This window comes from Dermochelys coriacea, chromosome 1 (genome assembly GCF_009764565.3).
Source record: "Dermochelys coriacea isolate rDerCor1 chromosome 1, rDerCor1.pri.v4, whole genome shotgun sequence".
Taxonomy (NCBI): Eukaryota; Metazoa; Chordata; order Testudines; family Dermochelyidae; genus Dermochelys; species Dermochelys coriacea.
Genome location: NC_050068.2, coordinates 50,246,066 through 50,265,879, shown reverse-complemented (window position 1 = coordinate 50,265,879; position 19,814 = coordinate 50,246,066). Strand labels below are relative to the sequence as shown.

The following is a 19,814-nucleotide window of genomic DNA, read 5'->3' as shown; positions in this document are numbered from 1 at the left end:
TTTTCTTTCAAGGACTCAACAAATAACACTTTCTTTTTTTTTTAAAAAAAACCTCTTGCCATTAATTTAAAACAAACATAAAATAATCTCCTTACTTGGATTCTGAATTTTCACTGTAGAATCTGGCTCTGGATGTGGTTTATGAACAACTTGAGTGCATACTTGTTCTGTCAAAATCTAAAACAAACCAATTATTTTTTACCATCTATTAATTCTATAGCATAAACTTCAAATTTCTATTTGACCTTATTGTGCTGTGGTTTATTATGAACAATGGAATAATGTGTGTGTTTGGCCTTGATACAAAAAAAACCCCTTTTAGTAAAATAATAATGTTGATGCAATGATGCAAAGGAAGAAATGGATTTTAATTACAAACCAATCCTGAAGGCAAAGAATCAAGTTTTCATTTCACATATTAAGAAATAAATGTTATCTGGGAAAGCTATGAACATTTTAAAACACTTTTTAACTGTCAAAGCACCCCTTCTCCCCAGTTCCAATCCACCTTAATATCTAGATTATTTTAATTAGAGTTCAGTATCACCTCAGAACATTTTACTGTAAAACTGTCAAAATTCCACATATTTCCACTACAGATAGGTGTCTCAAATGTGAACATTTTGTAAATGAAGTCTTGGCTGACTTTTGTGTAATAGTATTATTTTGAATATATAGATCTGTTCAAACCATATGCTGCCGAAAAACTGTACCGTTTCAGGTACTGATTCAAACCCTTATATCATGACGAAGGTTAAGGCAGGCCCATGACCGGACAGGTGAATGAGCTAGTATTCAGCACATCTCCAAAATTCTAAGTTGTTCCCACTGAAGTAATAATTATCTGCTGTCTTCTGGGTACGGCTCGGGGCACCAACTTCAATAGGAACTGTTGGGTGCTCTACACTTTTGAAAATCAGGCCACTTATTAAGTAGCCTAAATATGGACTGAACAGCTTAACTTTTGAGATCCATTTTTAAAAATCTTCTCATATTCTTATACCAGGGTGTTAGATGATATGGTAGTAGAAATGCCTGCACCCAGTTTACCCTAGAGAATACATTGTTGGCACATTCTGTAAGGTGGGCAAGAAATTTCCTACCATAGACAAGGTTAAGAAGTGGTTAAAATAGTAGTCCATGACCAATAGCAGCCTCTCCCAGAAGACACTTAAGTATAAATAAGAAGCCTTAGCCTGTAGGGAAGTTCGGGGGTTAAAAGTATGTGTTGGTCAAGTATCTGTTTAGTTGTGAAAAGCTTGTCATTTCATAATGAAAGAATCATATTTCCCATTTTGTTCACTATTGTGTGGCTTTTGGGCTTTCATACGAATATAAAACTTTGAGCAAAACTCATGAATTTTGGATATCAGTAAATAAAACCCATCAGGTTTTCTTCAGTTAAACTGTACAAAGAACTACTCAGTTGGTTTTGTCCTATTCTAATTTTTAAGACCTATATACAGAAGCTGAAAATATATAAACTAAATTAAAGAAAGCCACAGTTAACAGAGATTTATATACAACTATGCAGCATATGGCTCAATACACAAAGAATCCTGTAGAGAATCTAAAAACTTTCAGCATCAGTATTAAATTAATGATGCTTGGTGAAACTGTGCAATGAATTTTGAATGGCTAAAGTACAAATCCCAATTGGAAAAACTGACCTGAGTCTACTGAACCATGGTGCTGGTTAAATAAACTAGTTTTATTATTTAAGTTTAAGATTTATTAAGGAATAGTGGTAAGAAATGTAAGAAAATATTTTTACACTTGGTAATAAGGACAAAAAAAAAACAAAACAAAAACCACCACCCCTGATGAACTTCAAAATGGCTTTGGTTTATGTTATTCAAGATAAACATTATGCGTTTTCTTCATGTAACAAAAGGTATCTCTGGAACTGTACTGAAGTCAGGGGAAATGTTCTCTACTATATCAAAGCTTGATGATATTGAAAACTAAATTGGTTCTTTGGAGTGTAGGGAATATATATTACTTTTGTAACGTAAAAAATGCAGCTTCTTGCTCTCTTTTAAGTGTTAATGCTATGTAAACTATTATGTAGTTTTACTATGTACAGTTCAAACTATGTTTCACCCACATATTGTTATACTTCAGTGTCTGTGTAAGTGACTTCAAAATTTAAATGCTGTAAAGCACTTTGTAAAGCACTGTTCTCATCTAATATTTAAACCATATCAGGGTGGATAAAAATCAATGATTTTTTTTAATCAGATTTTTTTGATAAAGTTTTTCCCATCAAAAAGCAATCTACATGAAGATACGTTATAGCTCAAAGATAGCTCATCATGGAATAGAGATTATAAATTCTAATTCTATTGTATGAGACAATATAGTCATGCAATGTTTAAAAAAAGTTTTGTAAATGAGTTCCAATAGTTCATGGATTAGGACCCAATTTTATGGGGTTTCACAGGCTTCTGTACAGATTATTTAGGTTAATCTGTCAATCTACCCAACGGGACTCAGTGCTCAGTCTAGAAGATACCACCAGCGATGCTTAGTTTTGCAGTTCTCAAACTGTGGATTTGTGTCTCCAGAGATAACATGCTTGTTAACACAAAACTGTAGATAGATAGATGGATGGATGGATGGATGGATGTGAGAAAACAGACCTCAACCCTATTGTCCCTCTGCAAATCTGTGTACACACAGTCAATCCCTACCTTTCTCTAAAAGTGCAAAGTTTCAAAAAGTTCAATGAATAGAAGCTTGTTGGGGGCAGAATAGATCTGGATAAGGAGAAGAAGTCTGGAGATAAATGTGACTTAAGGGAGGGACAGGCAGTAGAAACAAATGTGAAACTGTTTGAGCAGCATATTCCAGAAGTCTTGAGGTCTTTCTTAGTGTAGCCTTCATTGATTTGAGATCTACCATACCATTCTCTCACTAGAAGGGAAAACCTATAATGGCCGCAGACCATAAAAGAGACCCAGTTTGGGAATATTTTAATGAAGTTCCTGTACCTGTGGGTAAGACAGACATGCATGCAAAATGCAAACAGTGCAACAAAGAAATGCAAGGCCTGGTTGCCCAAATGAAACATCATGAGAAGTATTCCTTCTCAGGAGGAAGCCGCATTGAAGATGATGAACGGAACATGTCTGAACATGCAGGATGTTTAGGTTGATAAACTTTTTTATTTCATACTTCTTTCTTGTGGACTATTCCCGTCTTCCTTCTGGACTATTCTCAAATTCTCATGTTTGAGCAAAAAAATATAGTTGTTACTCTATGGTACTATCATTTTAGATGCAGTTGTGATAAAAAATAAATAGCTGAAATAGGCAGATCTTTTTACAATTTCATTTTTAAAGTAGTACTGAGTGTCAGTGAATTCAATGAAGAAAAATAACTTGAAAAGGCACCCTGAAGATACTCATACTTAGTTAAACCTCCAAAATAAGAGATTTAAATCTGCCTCACATGTTAATGCAGGGCCAAATTAAGAGAAAAAGTAGGCAACATTCACCCTTTCATAACTATTATTCTTCTAGATATGTTGCATACGTCCATCACATTGTAGTTGTATGTGCAATTTTCCCTAGCGTTAGTTGGAGGAGTGGCCCCGCCCATCTCAGGCTCCTCCTGTTTTGATAAGAGGGTATAAAAGGGCAGAGCCACCCCACCCCTCCTTTAGTTTCCTCCCACCCAAATGCTCGACGGGGAAGGAAGGTGGGTTGTATAATGGACTTGTGCAATATCTCTCAAAGAACAACAGTTATGAAAGGATGAATAACTGCTTTTTCTTGAGTGCTTGCATATGTCTATTATACTGTGGGGGTGACTCTGAAGGCATTATTAAAGGCAGTGGGGCTCAGAGTCTCATTGCAAGAGGGACTATAGGACTGCTTTCTCCACAAATGCATCCTCCCTTATGCAGAGGAAAGTGCATACAGTCTAGTAAATATGCAGACAGATGACCATGTCGCTGCTCTGCCGATGTCCATGATAGGGACATGTCCCATAAATGCTACGGAGGCTGAATGCACTGTCTACTTGAGTGCGCTGTCAGCTTCTCAGGATGTACTGTGCTCTTGGCAGTGTAACACAGTGATGCAATTTGTAATCCATTTTGAAAGTCACTGTGCTGTAACTGATTGACCTCTAACTAATTCCACATAAAAAACAAAGATCTGGGAAAATATCTGGCAAGTCTTTGTCCTGATCAGGTAAAATGCTAAAGCACACATCCAAAATGTGCAGGTTTTGTTCATCCTTGTAATCATGCATCTTGGGGAAAAAACCCAGCAAGTATATAGACTGATTTAGGTGGAAATCAGATACCATCTTTGACAGAAACTTAGGGTGAGGCCGAAGTTGGACCTTGTCTTCACAGAAAATGGTGTTTGGTGGATCAGTTTCAAGGGCATTCAGTTCACCTACTCTCCTAGCCCAGGTGATGGCTACCAAGAAGGTCATCTTTGCTGAGAGGTGCAGAAATTAACAAGATGCTAAAGGCTTAAATGGAGTGCCCACAAGAGCAGACAAAACTAAATTCAAGTCCCAAAGTGGCACCAGATCACAAAAAGATAGAAATAGTCTATCTAGACTATTGGAGAACCTGGTAATGATAAGGTTGGTAAAAAACAGTTCTACCATCAATTCAAGTATGAAGTGCTGAGACTGCAGTCAGAGGCACCTTAATATGGGTAGGGGCCCAGATAGAGAAGCGCTTCCATTTACACGAAGGTAAGGAGTTATAGTGGAAGGTTTCCTTCTATTAAGGATGCATTCAGTGTTGTAGCCATGTCGATCCGGATATTAGAGAGACAGAGTGATGTAATATCTTTTATTAGATCAAATTCTGTTGGTAAGACAGACAAGCTTTTGTGCTACACTGAGCTTTTCTGTCTTGAAAGCTCGTTTCTCTCACCAACAGAAGTTGGTCTAATCAAAGATATTACCTCACCCATCTTGCGTCTCTTCTATTAAAGATGATGTTCTGGACTGCCACCGAACGTTGTGCCTCCTCTGTATTTAACCAGTGATGAACCAAACCATGAGTTGCAACACCTGAGAATTCAGGTGCAGCATGTACCTGTGATTCTGAATTATCAAGTCTCTGATTAGTTGTAAGAGCAAGAGTTCCCAAGTGGACATCTGAGTAGGTTGGAACAACATAGTTGCCTTGGCCAGAGAAGAGCTATGAGAATCATTTTACCTTGATTTTGGTTCAGCTTGAAAATGACCTTGGGAATCAGAGATGCCGGTACATACAGCAGGTCCTTGTCCCAGAAAGCTGGGACAGCAATGTTAAGAGACCATTTGTTGTCTAAGCTGAATGATCTGCTCAAGCGGTCTAACAGGCCATCTCAAACACCCGGCAACCAAGATGCCCTGGGAATGATCAAGCTCCATATGCACAAGTTCCAGAATTTGTTCCACATTGTATTGACCTAGTGTCCTCGTTTGTTCATTCAGAATACTGCTCTGGTATTACTGGGGGGCACATGTGCAGTCTTGCCCTGAATATGAGGCCGGAACTTCTCTCAGAGTATACTGCGTATGACTTAAGAACATATATGTGTAAATAGGTCTTATGGACAGGCTGAGCCTGAAGATCGTCCACGTTCACTCCTCACCCAGCCCAGGACTGAAGTATTTGTTACCAAAGGAATAGAAGGGGAGGCAAAGAAGGTGACTCCTCCTCCCCCATGTTGTCTTGTCTCATCTACCAATTCAGAGATCACAACATTCTGTCCAGGATGTATACTAGCTTGTCAAGTTGATGAATATAAGAATAATAGATTGACTTAAGCCAAGCTTGCACTGCTCTGAGGTGCAGCCTGGCAGAAGGGATCACATATGATCACATGCAGTTGTGAGACCTAGAAGCCTGAGGCAATTCCTCTCTGTGGCTCGTGACTGATCCTTGAGTGACACACACAGTGTATGAAGAGATGTTGGCAGAGCAGCAAAATGCCTGGACCACTACCAATAATTATTGACAAAGCAGCCAAGTCAGTAAGCCTTTAGTGGGCTTGTACAGTAGCCTTAGCAAGAAGCCAGGAGCAGAGCGGGGAGCTGGCCCTGTGTCCTTCCTGATAAGATCTCTGTTGAAATTGCTGAGTTATGTATTTTAGAAAAACAGGAAGGTTATCTATGTCTGCCCTTTGGGATCTGTTTCTCAGGGTCCTCAAAACATGCGGGCTCTGCAAAAACCCATCTGTCTAATTAATGGCTTGATGGAACCTCTTGCTTAAACTTAGAAATTGTTTGCTTAACAAGTTGGTTTTTTTTTATTGACATGTTATTGTTACACTAACCCAAACAAATAAGGAGAGAAAGTATGGGGTAGGTGAACTCTTCAGGGACACTTCATAGACACAGCTTAGGGTCCCCAAAAGCAGCTGAAAGACTGGCCAGTTGGACGGCTGTCATTGTACCACTCAAAGACTGCTCCAGACTTCAGTAATTATTGATTTTTGGAGCGTTTTAGTAACCTATTGTGGACGTGTGTAAGTGCTTGAGATTAAAATAAAGTGCAGCTTTAAGTGAAAGCACTCTTGTATTGTACTGATTGTGCTAGCCACCTACTGGATGGACAACCATGTCTCCATTGATTTATTTCCTGCCACCACCTCACCCAGAGTAATAATTACCAAGATCTTTGGGTTTTAAGAGCCATGGTAACAAGAGGTCCTGAATAGTGTGGAACCTGGCAAGAGGCAAAAAACCCCTGGCAGAGGTCTAGACTAGGAACATTCCAATTAACTCTATTCTTTGTAGAGGTGATAACATTGATGTCTCTTTGTTTACATTCAGGGGCAGGTTGCTTAACAGTTAGATAGTCTGACAGACAGTGGACTTTATTTGGTGCCCAGAACAACCCCAAACCAACCAAGCATCCAGGCAAGAGTACACATTGACATCTGTCTGGCAGGGGTAGGCTGCAATTACTGCCATGCACTTGGTGAAAAGCCTCAGTGATTAAAACAAACCAAAGGGAAGAACTGTGAATGTTAATGATCCTCTCCTTCCACGCACTTTAGGAACCTCCTGTGACCAGGGTGGTTTGCCACATCGAAAGTAGGCATCCTATAAGTTAAATTCAGCATAACAGTCTCCTGAATCAAGGGGAGGGATAATAGGAGCAAGGGACACCATATGGAACTTTATATTTTTGATGCATCTGTTTAGACTCCAAAGGGCTAGGATGGGTCTGAGACTCCTTTGGCTTTGGTTACTAGAAAGTATCGGGGGGGGAGGGGAGGCGGAATCCCCACCCTGAAGAAGAAGTGACACTTCTTCAGCTTCCGAAGAACCTAGAGTATGCACTTCTTGAATTAGTACAGACTTTTGAGAATGGTTCCTGAAATGGGACCGGAAAGTGGCACAGGAGTAGAGGATACAAAGTTGTAGAGTATATCCCAATTCCATCATGCTTCATACCCACTTATTTGAGGTGACAGCATGCAGGAAATGTGATAAGCTGTTCCTTAGGGAGGGCCAGAAAGATCTGGCTAGTTAAGGCTGCTGTCATCAACATAAAGAAAAGGAGTACTTGTGGCACCTTAGAGACTAACAAATTTATTAGAGCATAAGCTTTCGTGAGCTACAGCTCACTTCATCGAGTCTCTAAGGTGCCACAAGTACTCCTTTTCTTTTTGCGAATACAGACTAACACGGCTGCTACTCTGAAACCTGTCATCAACATAGGAATCAAACAGGGGGGCTTTGAGACTTGCGGCTGCTGGATGACGTGACTGAGGTCATGAGAGCTGGAGGCTTCCTGCTCCAAGAGTTGTGCTTGCCCGTAGAATGGTCAGGCTGTCTATAGGACTAGAATTGCTGTCTTGACGGATATTGACGATATTTTGTCCTCTTTGTATCCTGGGTGTAAAGACCTAAGAACTTTAAGACTGCTCTAGAGTCCTTTAGTGTGTGTAATGCCTCATCCATTTTGGATGAGAATAAGGCACAGTCCTTTAAAGGGAGGTTCTCAATCATCTGTTGTACTTCTGCAGCTATCCCTGATGACTGCAACCAGGAAAATGGTGCAACAGTTACTGCTGTGACCATAGCCTTGGCCACAGAACCTGCTGCATCTAAAGAAGCCTGTACAGCTGATCAAGAGACCAGATTTTCCGTAGGAAGAGACTGGAACTGTTCCCGAGACCTTTATGACAATCTGCAAACCTGAGACATTGCCTCAAAATTAAAATAGTCATAACAGGCCAACAAAGCCTGATTATTGATAATAAGAGGGAAATTCATTGTGGAATAAATCTTCCCCCAAGAGATCTTGGTTTTTTGCATCCTTTTCTGTGGGGATACCCTTGTCCCTGGCCTTGATGATATCTGTAATTTACTGCAGCTAATAGTAAGCCTGGAATAGCATGTAAGTAAAAGTGCTCAAAACCTTAGGATGCAAACTGGTGTTTGTAATCCATTCATTTAACCACCAGTGGAATAGATGAAAAGGTTTTCCACAGGGTCTTAATAGGCCACATGATGGCCTTATCTATAGGTAGGGCTACCTTTCCAACCATAGCTGAATGCAAATGATTCTTGTATTCTCCTCCACGATCTCTACTTGTATTCTTCTGAAGAGCTCTTGGTAGACTTTAAATTCTCTGGTACCACTGAGGACACTTCCAGTTCCAGATCCTCATCCTAAAGACAAGCCAGTGTGAGCATGAAAGGCTTCCTAACTACTGGAATCATGCAAAGATATGGAGTCACTACCAGAGATCTAAACAGAGACACAGACGAGGCAGATGAATATATTAACAGGCCTAAGGTTGATGGGCCTACAGCAGATTACACACATGTGGTACCTGTGACTGTGCCAGAATAGCTTCTTCACCCTGAATCAATGGTGATGGCAGTATCAAATGGCATAACAGGTCTCTTGCTGCCGTATAAGACTCCACAATTGTTGACACCAGTATAGGAGGTTGTCTCACTGTGATCAGTGAGGGTTGATGTACTGTCATAGCCGAAGAAGTAACTGGTCTTGATGGTCCCCGGGGGGGAGGATACTGGAGTCAATGGTTCAGATCTATGGGTGTCAGTGTGAGCCGGTACCAGGGAGCATTAAGCCAAAGAGCACACTTTACCCTTGGTACCAGATTGACCCTCTGTAGGAAGTCCCATACCATGAACCTCAAAGAACTTGATGGCAACTTTTTCTTATGTTTCTGAGACCTGGATTGTTCTCTGCCTTAGATCTTGAAAGAGCAAAACTGGCAATGGAGATCTCCCAAGACTTTTCTCTGTTGGCAATGCCAAGGGAGCACACTGGAAGGAGCTGTGAATGAGCTCCCTTACCATGACCAAAAGGGTTTGGATACCAGATAAAGAGCCACTTCCATAACAATGTATGGAATATATGGAAAGTTGAGGTGCTCCTCTTTCAGCTTTTTCATTTTGCTTTTTAAGCCCCAGCAGATTGAGCACCTATCTCTTAAATGGTCTTCAATGAAGCATGTTAGGCAGCACAAATGAGGGTCACTGGCAGACATTGGCTTTCAACAACCAGAATCAGGCTTGAAACCCAGAGACTTTGATACAGGCTCCACCAGTAGCAGGCAAGGTAAGGATTAGAAGAATGAAGAAAAGAAAAAATGTAAACAAATTAAAAAGTAAAAAGGAAAAAAAAAGTCCAATGTATGAAGAACAGTACCAGGCTTACAAAAAGTAAGCCTAAGTGCTCACAACTTTGTTCTAAATCCTCCAGCTACTGACCACAAACAGTAAGAAGCGACTGAAGGAGGGGTGGGGCAGCTTTGCCCTTTATGTCTTTCTCCCTGAAAACAAGGAGCAAGGAATGGATGAAGCTACCCCTATCAGTACTGTACATGAGACGTGCCCACACAGCGTAACGGACACATGAAAACACTCGAAGAAGAAAATAAGGCTCAAATAGCAGTATTTACATATCCTCTGTGTTTTGAGAATTCATAACATACTTGTGCAGATATCACTCTTAAAACTATCAGTTCACCAATGATCCAAATTCTATTTCAAAACATGGCAAGCCCATTTGTTAACTGGTAATCAAGCTTGTTCCAGTTGTAAATATTTAATATCTTTGTTTACATAGAATCCTTTTATCATCACTAGTCATTTAGAAAACACCACAAATGTGTCTGACACATTACAAGAGACAGCAGAACAAATTCCCTGCCTCAAAGGCTTACAATACAGTCTTGGGGCAAATATCTTTTACATATTATGTAGCCTTTCATCTCAGTTCTGATCACATGCAATTATGGTACCTGAAAGTATCTGAAACAAAATGATTCATTTATTTTAGATCAGTCTCTCCTGCAACTTTGAACTTTTATCAAAGAAATGTAGGCACTGCTATATAATAAGCAAGAGTCTTCACTGGGTCATTTAGCATCACTTACTTTCAGAAGCTTACAATTATGACAAAAATGTGTGTGTTCAAGATCATCAAAGGTCAATATCATATTTATAGATCATAAGAATGATTCAAGTCAACTACCATGTTTCATGAACTGAGCACATTTAGACACTCCATATCTAAGGCCCCTCTGATGCATGCTTGTAACTCTGAACAGAAAGTTAGTAGTATTAAAACACAGATCTAACTGAGCATGAGAGACATAACAGTTCAATTATCCCAACTCAACTGTCTCAACCTAAGCAAATTGTCTTGCCTTTTTTCTAATTGGAGATTGATATAGCTAATCCTATCAAACTTTATCATTTACATTGCAATGGTACAGAAACATACCAGGGTTTTTTTTTGTGCCAACCTGAAAACTTTTCTGACAACTTAGCACAAAAAGATGAATCAGCAATTTGGTAAGTCCTTCTGGCTTCATAAAAGGAGTGTGTGTTTAAGGACATAACTAGCAATTCAAAAGAAAGTAAATTCAAGAGGTTTGCTTTCTGGTCAAATAAAAAAAAACTGCAGAACATTTCTCTCACTCCCTAGGAAAAGAGCTTGCATATTATTACTCCATATTATTTCTCATTTTACAGTGGGAAAACTAAGACAGTGAGATTTTCCTGAGGCCACACTGTGAATCACTGGCAAAACCAGGATTAGAACTCAGGAAAGGGAAGTAATGTTAATGTAACTAGAGGTTCCTGAGATAAGTGGTCCCTTTCTGAATTCCACTGTGGGCACACTTGTGCTCCATGTACCTGAGACTGGAGAATATTTGCAAGTACTGTCCATTGATCTGTGCTCCTGACCTCCTCATGCTTTTTACCAAAGGAATAAGGCGGACATACCACCTCACCAGTTCCTTCTGTACTATGAAGTCAGTCATGAACTGATGCAGAGGGGAAGGAGGGTGTGTAGTGGAATACAAATAGGGACCACACATCAAAAAGAACTCATTACAATAAGGTAAGTAACTTCTTACCTTTCTGCTTTAAGTTGTGGTTCCTATGTGTATGCTCCTGTGGGTGATTGACAAGGAGTACTTAAAGAGGAGGTGGATGTGAGGATGCTTGTGGTATAGCTGCTTGCAGGATTAATGTCCCAAAGGATGCATCAGTGGCAGAGTCCTGGATTAAAGTGTAATGTCTTGTAAATATGTGGATGTATGTAGCCTCCATGTAGCTGCTCTGCAAATATCAAGAAAGGGTACCTCTTGAAGTGATGCTATTGAGGTTGCCTGAGCCCTTATAGAGTGAGCTCTTACCCATGTGAGGGAGGAAGCTGGATCAACTGAAAGAAGGATACAGCTAGAGGTCCTTTGAGAAGACATGGCTTGTCCTCATACTTGTTCTGCTATGGCAATGAACAGTCTAGGTGACTTCCTAATATTTTTTGTTCTCTTCAGGTAGAATGCCAATGCTCATCATAGGTGGAGGGAATGAAGTCCGCACACCTCATTGGAGGCATGGGGCTTTGGGAAAAATACAAGTGAATTGACTGGTTTATATGAAATTCTGAAACTATTTTAGGACTGGATTTTGGGTGTAGTAATAGCAAGACCTTATCGTTATGGAATATTGTGTTTGGTGGCTCCACCATTAAGGTGCCCAGTACTCCTACTCTTCTGGCTGAAGTGATGGCAACAAGGAAGGCAACCCTCACTGATAGGCAAGAAATGGAACACAGAGCTAGCAGTTTTATGTTACGGGAGGTTTAGCAAGTGCCGAAAGCACTAAAGAAAGATTCCCCTGAGGGACTGGTTTCCTCACAGCTGGAAAGTTTCTGAACAGCTTTCAACAACCTGACTTATCAGGTGCTAAATATCAAGGAACCATCCACTGGCAGGTGATACACACTAATTACTGCTAGATGAACTTTCAGGGAGCTAAGGGAAAAGCCCATAATCTTGAGGATAAGAATATAATCCAAAATTGTGGGAATATCAAGTGCCTCTGGAGACGTACAGTTTTTCTGAGCCCAGACAGATGAAGGTTTCCACTTGGCTAGATTACATTTTCCTGTGGAGTCTTTTCTGTTACTAATGAGAATAATTTTCACATCATCAGAATAGGAATGTTCGAGGCTCAGTGCCCATCCAAATACCAAGCCATGAGAAGAAAGCATTGGGGTTATGATGTCTGACCATGCCATTTTTCTGGATCAAGAAATCTGAAAAGATTTGAATATTAAGTGGACGGGAATGACATTTGTAGGAGGTATGGAAAGCAAAATTGCCTGGGCCATCTGGGGGTAATGAGGATGACTTAGGTGCTGGTCTAGTCAAATTTTCAATAGAACCAGAGATAACAGTGCAATGGGAGAGAAGACATAACTGAAGTGATTTGTTCAAAGTAGGAGAGGACCATTGCTCACTGGAGCAGTTTACTCTACATTTCCTGTTTCCCACTGAGTGAAGTTGCTGTTTATTACTGAATCATGTAATTCCCACTTGTGATAGGTGGCAAAACACCTGCTGAGGGTGTCCATCAGCACATTTTTGGTGTCTGGGAGGTACACTGTAGATAGGGTTATCATGGTTCTGTATACACCAGGTACATAAGTTGACCCCTTCTATAAAGAGCAGTCTCTCCCTGCTTATTTATATAGAAAACAGTAGTTATGTTGTCCGACATTATCAAGATGTGCTTGAACTGTGTGTGAATGGTAGGAATGCTTTGTTGTAGGGTTCTCAGTTCCAGAAGAATGATGTGCATTCTGGCTGCCAGAATGATCCTAGTGTCATGTGATTGTCTATGTGAGCTCCCCTATCCTACCGGGGAGAGGTTTGTAATTATCTTGTTGGATGCGAGGGATAGAAATGGAACTCTCATGCACACATGTCCAGCATCCCTCCACCATTCCCTCACTTGGAAGGAATTGTCCCTATGGTATTCATGCTGTGTGTGTTTGGTGTACATACCGTTTGGAGCCAGCTTACCGGCAATGAAGGTTAAATCTGGAGAGTAAGGTACATTACATACTAAAGTTTGAGAGTAACCAGGTCTATCATAGTGCTCACAGAGTGAAATCTGTGGGGAGGTATGCCCTCGTTTTGACTGAATCCAGTGTCGATCCTATAAAGTCTATGGCCTGTGTTGGAGTCAAGATAGACTATTCCATGCTTACAAATTACCAGGGATACTAGAAGGTGCATCAGTGATGAAGCCGACATTAAAACTTCCAGGTGAGACTGGCTGGTTAGAAGCCACTTGTCTAAGTATGGGAAGACAGTGGAGCAGCCTTGTCTGAGCTGAGCTGCTATTATGAAGAACACTTTTGTGAAGATTCTGGGAGCTGTAGTGAGCCCGAATGGAAGCACCCTGTATTGATAGTTGTGTGGGCCCACCTCAAAGCTGAGGAACCATCTGTGAGAGGGATGAATAATCACAATGAAAACATGTCTGTTTCATATTAAGAGCCATGAATCATGTGCCTTTTTGTAGGGATGGTATTATTGATGCTAATGTGCCCATATGGAATTTCAGTTTTTGAAATTGACACAGCTTGAGAATTGGTCACCAGCCTTCTTTCTTCTTGGGAATGAAGAAATAGTTTGAATAGAACCCTTTCCCTCAATATTGAGGGGGTATCTGCTGTATTGCTCTTCGTTGGAGAAGAGATTGTACCTCGTGAAGGAGAACAGCCTTATGAGACTGGGTCCCTGAAAAGGGACAGGGAAGAGGATTTTGGAGGAGGGGGGCAGAGAAATTCTATGGTACAGATGAAATGGATATCCAGCATGTACTTGTCTGCTGTTCTCACTGCCCAGTTTTGGGGAAATTTTGCTAGTTGTTCCCCAATGAATCTTGGTAATAGGCAGAGATGACATCTCTGGTGTCATGTTAAAAATATCTCTTGGTTGGAGGGTGAGGCTGGGTAGCCACAGCTGAAGTGGAAGATGCATCTTTTGTTGCTTGTATGGACAGTGATAAAATCATTCAGGTAATCAACTCATGATCTTTAACAGTACCAGCAGTTCCCGATCTTTTGGGTCTCAGTGTTTCATTTTAGGTAGCACCCAAGTCAGCCCGAGTCAATGTGGAGGTTGCTACTGAAGGACTTTCACTCCTATGAGTCTTTTGAACATGCCCATGCAGCTTAGGAGGACCTAATTTCTTATGGCTTGGGCATGAGGGCTCACCTGACTTGGACAGAGTCGAGACAGGTCTCTCCCCTTAGATGGTCTATGAGGGGATCTGTTTTTATGTTTGTAAGAGTGCCCCTTACTCTCATGAGAGGGCCAGAGAAAGGGCCCATCCCACTCAGTTCCAGAGTCAGACATAGAACTAGAGATCTTGCTCCCTGCTGACACTGGCCAATGTTCAGGAAGGTCTCCCTGGCCTGGGTATGAATGGGGATTCATTGCTTGCTCCATAATATGTTTGTGAAGTTGAAGTTCTAGTGCCTGCTGAGTTAGGCTGGGAAAGGAGTGTCAAAAATTGAATTTGGTGGAGAAGAGGCAGCACTAATGATCATTGCTCACCAAAAAGGAGCAGGGGCAGAAAATGCAATTTTTGTAGCTCAGACTCTTGGGCATCCTCAAAATACCATTTTGGGAGCACAGGGTTTGGAATCTAAAACTGATCAACTAGATCAAAACACTAACAAGAAAAACTAAGAATAATTTAAAACTTTAAATATTTACAGGAAGAAGAGAAAGGATCAGCTTAGGACACTGGAGGTTTCTGACTAAATCTTTGAGGTGGTAAGAAGGAACTGAAGAGGTAGTTGGTCTGCCCTGCCTTGCCCCTTATAACCTGGGTGCAGAGCACAAAGGGAGCAGGGACACAGGCACTGACCAACAGACACTAATCACAGGAATTCTTGGACCGCATGCCTAGCCACAATGGAATACACATAGGCACTCAAAGAAGAACTCCTCACTCCCAACTTTGTGCTCATTCCTCCAGACCACTTTGCCTTGCTGCCAGAGGAGCTGAGCATACACTGCTCCGACTGAGTTCAACTGCAGCTGTGAGCATTCAGCACTTCTGAAAAATCAAGGTGTTTCGAATTGGGCACTCCAAAAATTAGGAATACACAATTAGTTTGCCAAAATTTGGTTTAACTGGATTGTTCATCATATACAAAGTCTGTGACAATTGAGCCCTCTCAAGTCACAGTCACCCTCAACTACAACAGCAACCTTTCTCTTCCTGCAATTCTTTGCCTCGTTCTGTAGATACCTACAACTTCTAAAGCAAATGACGCAGCCTAATTCATTACCTAATACACCACCTAATTCATTATCCGACTGTAATTCACCATACAATTTGTTCCCTAAGGCCCAGTACCAGGAGTTGCGAGGTTCCTACACTGTATGTGCCACCAGCGAAGGGTATGGACCCACGGGGTCATTTGGTGGGTCCCAGGAGGCTGTCAGGAGAAATCAGGCCCCACTCTATCTCAATTGTTCTGGCATACCCAGGCTGTCTACTCCTGGGGCTCCCAATGCAGTGTGAGCTGATGCTCTTTTGGCAACAACATGGACCCACCTTAAATTAGAATGTTCATATTAATTTATCATTTTGGCACATTGCCAACCACACAAGCTAGAGAAGGAAAAAGTAAATTTTCAACAATTTACAACTCAACTAAACCCAAATTGACTTTCACTAGGAAAAAAAACAAATGAGGCATTTCTATAGCCCCAGGGATTTCTCCCACTGAATTTCAAGACTGCTGCCAAAACAGATTTTAGAGCTCTCAAAGTTTCTTTTATAAAGGAAATTTTTTAGCAATCTAAATAAAAGGTTATTTCTAGCTCCATCTATAATGCCATAGGCGTATGTAAAACTTTACAGACAAGTTGCAAAAATTATAACAGTGCTTATGAAAAAAAATCTAAAATATGGTAAGTACTTGCTTGATTCAGAGAGGATCTTTTACAATTTTATATTTTAATATAGTCATAGTGACCTGAAGATTGGGATCTTTTAAATACAGATTCATATAAACATTTTTCTAATCATACACATTTTTTGCAATAAATATTATTTCCATGTTTAAGTAATCTGTACCTCATAAAGTGTGTTATATGTTGTAACAGTCACAGTATTTGTATGCAGCATCAACCTCTCTCCGAGAAGAGTGAAAAGACTATGGGTATGCATGATTTCAACCTTTCGTCTGGAGGAAAGAACATAAAAATACAAAACGTAAAACTTATTGAAGATTATAAGTAGTTGCAAAACCAGAGAAGTAACGTATTTTTTTCATGCTATCAAAAACATTTTACATCAAACTTTGGACTTTATAATATCTATGCTTTAAATTGTTTATTATTTCTTTTAGCATCTAATGTTGCCTCTTACTTTAAGCTATTTCTGAAAATTCATTTAAGTAGTTCTGGCCATACTGAATGGTTGTGAGAATGCAGTTTTATATGCAGGATGTGTTCCTGTATGTAACCACCTGTAAACCTTCTTGACCTCAAAGATGTTCATCACAGACACCTTCCTTTGGTAGAGGACAGACAGACTAGGCTGTACTCCTCCCCCACCAAATCTGTCAAGGAAGTCCTACATTGGACAGACGGGTGACTGATGAGCAACATGAAGTACTGCCTTTCCCTCACAGGGCTCAGTGTTGTGCTTCCATACGTCTTCCAAGAAAGATACCTTAAAATTTATGGGTTTTATTATCATTGTCAGTCTCTGTGTACAGCTTTCTTTCATACAGACAATAAAACAGTTCTCATATATACTGTTGAAACAGTCCAGTATGAGCAATACAAAATTCTGAAGAGTTGTGAAATTCCAGCTGAGTGAAATACTGTGTTAGCTTATTGTAACACAAGCCAGAACAAACTATACCTTAAAAGTAGAGAAGGAAGCAGGTCTGGTTCCCAAATAAAACATCAGGGAAATTCAGCCAATCCCTCAAATTGTATTCTGTTTAAACATGTTATAGCACCATAAAATATGCACAGTACTTATTGTATAGTGCCATAAAACTACACAGTGCTTTAAGAAAAAAAATATGGAAAATGAAGTGCAAACTCCCTATCCAGAAGCATTTACAATCTATATGGAAGAATAGGTACAATATGGATTAAAACAATACATAATAAATAAAGAGTGCAAGTGCTCATATCTAAAATGCTTAGAATAGAAAAGTTTTCATGACTTTCCTCTATGGAACTACAAAGGCAAGTTGGATAAAGTGTTCTGGTGGTATGTAGCCAAATATCTCTAATTTATTAAATTCACAGATATGTCTGTCAATTTTCACGAGAGACGAGAATAAATATATTATAGCACAGTTTTGTTATTTTTTCAGACTTTTTAAAAAAATTTCTTTAAAAAAGCCACAAATAAAATATAAAAATTGCATGGTTAACCATTTAAGAGTCAGGAAATGCAATCTTATCTCTGCTTCTTGTGTATATTCATTACAATTCAGTCTTTAGTTTCATAATTACATACCACAGTAGTTCTGAAATAATAATATATAATACAAGTTTCAACAACTTAAATACGTGTGTAGCATCTTGTAGTACTATGTACTGTTCTGTACATAGCAAGTAGTTCATGAGTCATTTATATGAACACAATACAGGTGTATGTAAGATACTACAGATTGAGGATACAAAAAAATAACAGTGAAAACTTACTGGCTTATATATACTATATGTGTTCAAAGCAATATTGGCTTCATAGTTAACTGACTTCTCACCAACACTGCTCCCAAGGAAGGGTTTGCTGCTCATTGAAATAAAATGCATTGTACCAAGGCATTTTAAGAAGTTTTGTAAGCACCTATCTTAACTTGCATAGAAATTTGATGAGAACGATCATACTGGGTCAGACCAAAGGTCCATCTAGCCCAGTAGCCAATGTCAGGTGACCCAGAGGGAATGAACAGAAAGATAACCACCAAGTGATTCATCCCGTCGCTTCTGGCAAACAGAGGCTAGGGACACCATACCTGCCCATCCTGGCTAATAGTCATTGATGGACCTACCTTCCATGAACTTATTTAGTTCTTTTTTGAACACTGTTATAATTTTAGCCTTCACAACATCCTCTGGCAAGGAGTTCCACAAGTTGACTGTGTGTTGTGTGAAGAAATACTTCCTTTTGTTTGTTTTAAACCTGCTGCCTATGAATTTCATTTGGTGACCCCTAGTTCTTGTATTATGAGGAATAAATAACACTTCCTTATTTAGGTGGTCTAGACCAGTCATGATTTTATAAACCTTCATCTCATCCCACCCCCCCTTAGTCATCTCTTTTCCTACCGAAAAGTCCCAGTCTTATTAATCTCTCCTCACGTAGATGAGGCAACCACATCTGCACACAGTATTCAAGATGTGGGCATACCGTGGATTTATAGAGAGGCAATATGATGTTATCTATTTTATTATCTATCCCTTTCTTAATGATGGCCAACATTCTCTTCACCTTTTTGACTGCCACTGCACGTTGAGTGGATGTTTGCAGAGAACTATCCACAATGATTCCAAGATCTCTTTCTTGAATGATAACAGCTAATTTAGACCCCAACATTTTAAAGGTACACTAGATCACTGGGGGTATAAAATTAGTGTAAGGAAGAAAAATATTACAGATTACCACACTTGTGCCACAGAATTTAAGGCCAGAGGGGACAACCAGGTCATCTACTCGGATCTCATCTCTAGCAGTTGTGCGCCCCCCTTTACCGTTAATGGAATCTGTCCACACCCCTCACCTCAATTACTGCACTCCCAAAGCTTCCTCAGCAGCAGAGCTTGGGCTGAAGATGGAGCTGGGGACGGAACTGGTCTGGGGGCAGAGAGGGTATGATGACAGATCTGGTCTGGGGGCAGAGTGGAGCTGGGGCATGGGCCAGAGTGGAGCTGGGTGTGGAGTGGGGCAGGGGACGGATCTGATCTGGAGGCGGAGCAGGACTGGGTGATGAATGGGGTTGGGGGCAGAGCTCGTTCTGGGGGGTGGAGTGGGGCTGGAATTGGGTGTCCCTCCCTGCCCCCAATGTCCCAACTGCAAATGTGGTCATCTTACATACTTGAGACAATGTATTTGAGAAACAGTATGTTTTCATAAAATTTAACTGTTGTGGTATGCACACACAAGGGGACATACTTATGGCAATGTGTGCACCTTTAATATTGAAATTTCCTGACTTGTGCTTAAATGTGAAAGTTAACATTCTCTTAACATATATTCTGTACAGAAACAAAAACAAAAATCAAGTAAATACAACTGGGGGGAGAGGCAACACACAACTTTGTTGACTTTGTATTAAGGCAGTTAGACAGAATAGCCAACCAACAAAAAAACAAATAGGAAGGAAAGAATCAATTAAAAGCCACTCGACATATCATCTACATTCCACTCATCCCTGCTCAACATCAACTATCTTGACTCTTCTACTAAAGAGCCAATGGACACCTATGAACTACAGCAATGTGAAA

The 19,814-nt window shown here is 40.2% G+C and overlaps 1 protein-coding gene across 2 annotated transcripts in view; it reads right to left on the bottom strand.

Annotated features, from left to right (window-relative positions):
• The window catches only part of NBEA (neurobeachin), an 835,554-nt gene that overhangs the window by 487,460 nt on the left and 328,280 nt on the right, over positions 1–19,814 (bottom strand). For both annotated transcript variants that reach the window (XM_038414552.2, XM_038414563.2), the window contains exons 18-19: positions 16,417–16,525; positions 96–177 (exon numbers count right to left, since the gene is read on the bottom strand). In XM_038414552.2, coding sequence (XP_038270480.1) covers positions 96–177; positions 16,417–16,525 — 191 coding nt within the window. The remainder of the gene's footprint in view (positions 1–95; positions 178–16,416; positions 16,526–19,814) is intronic.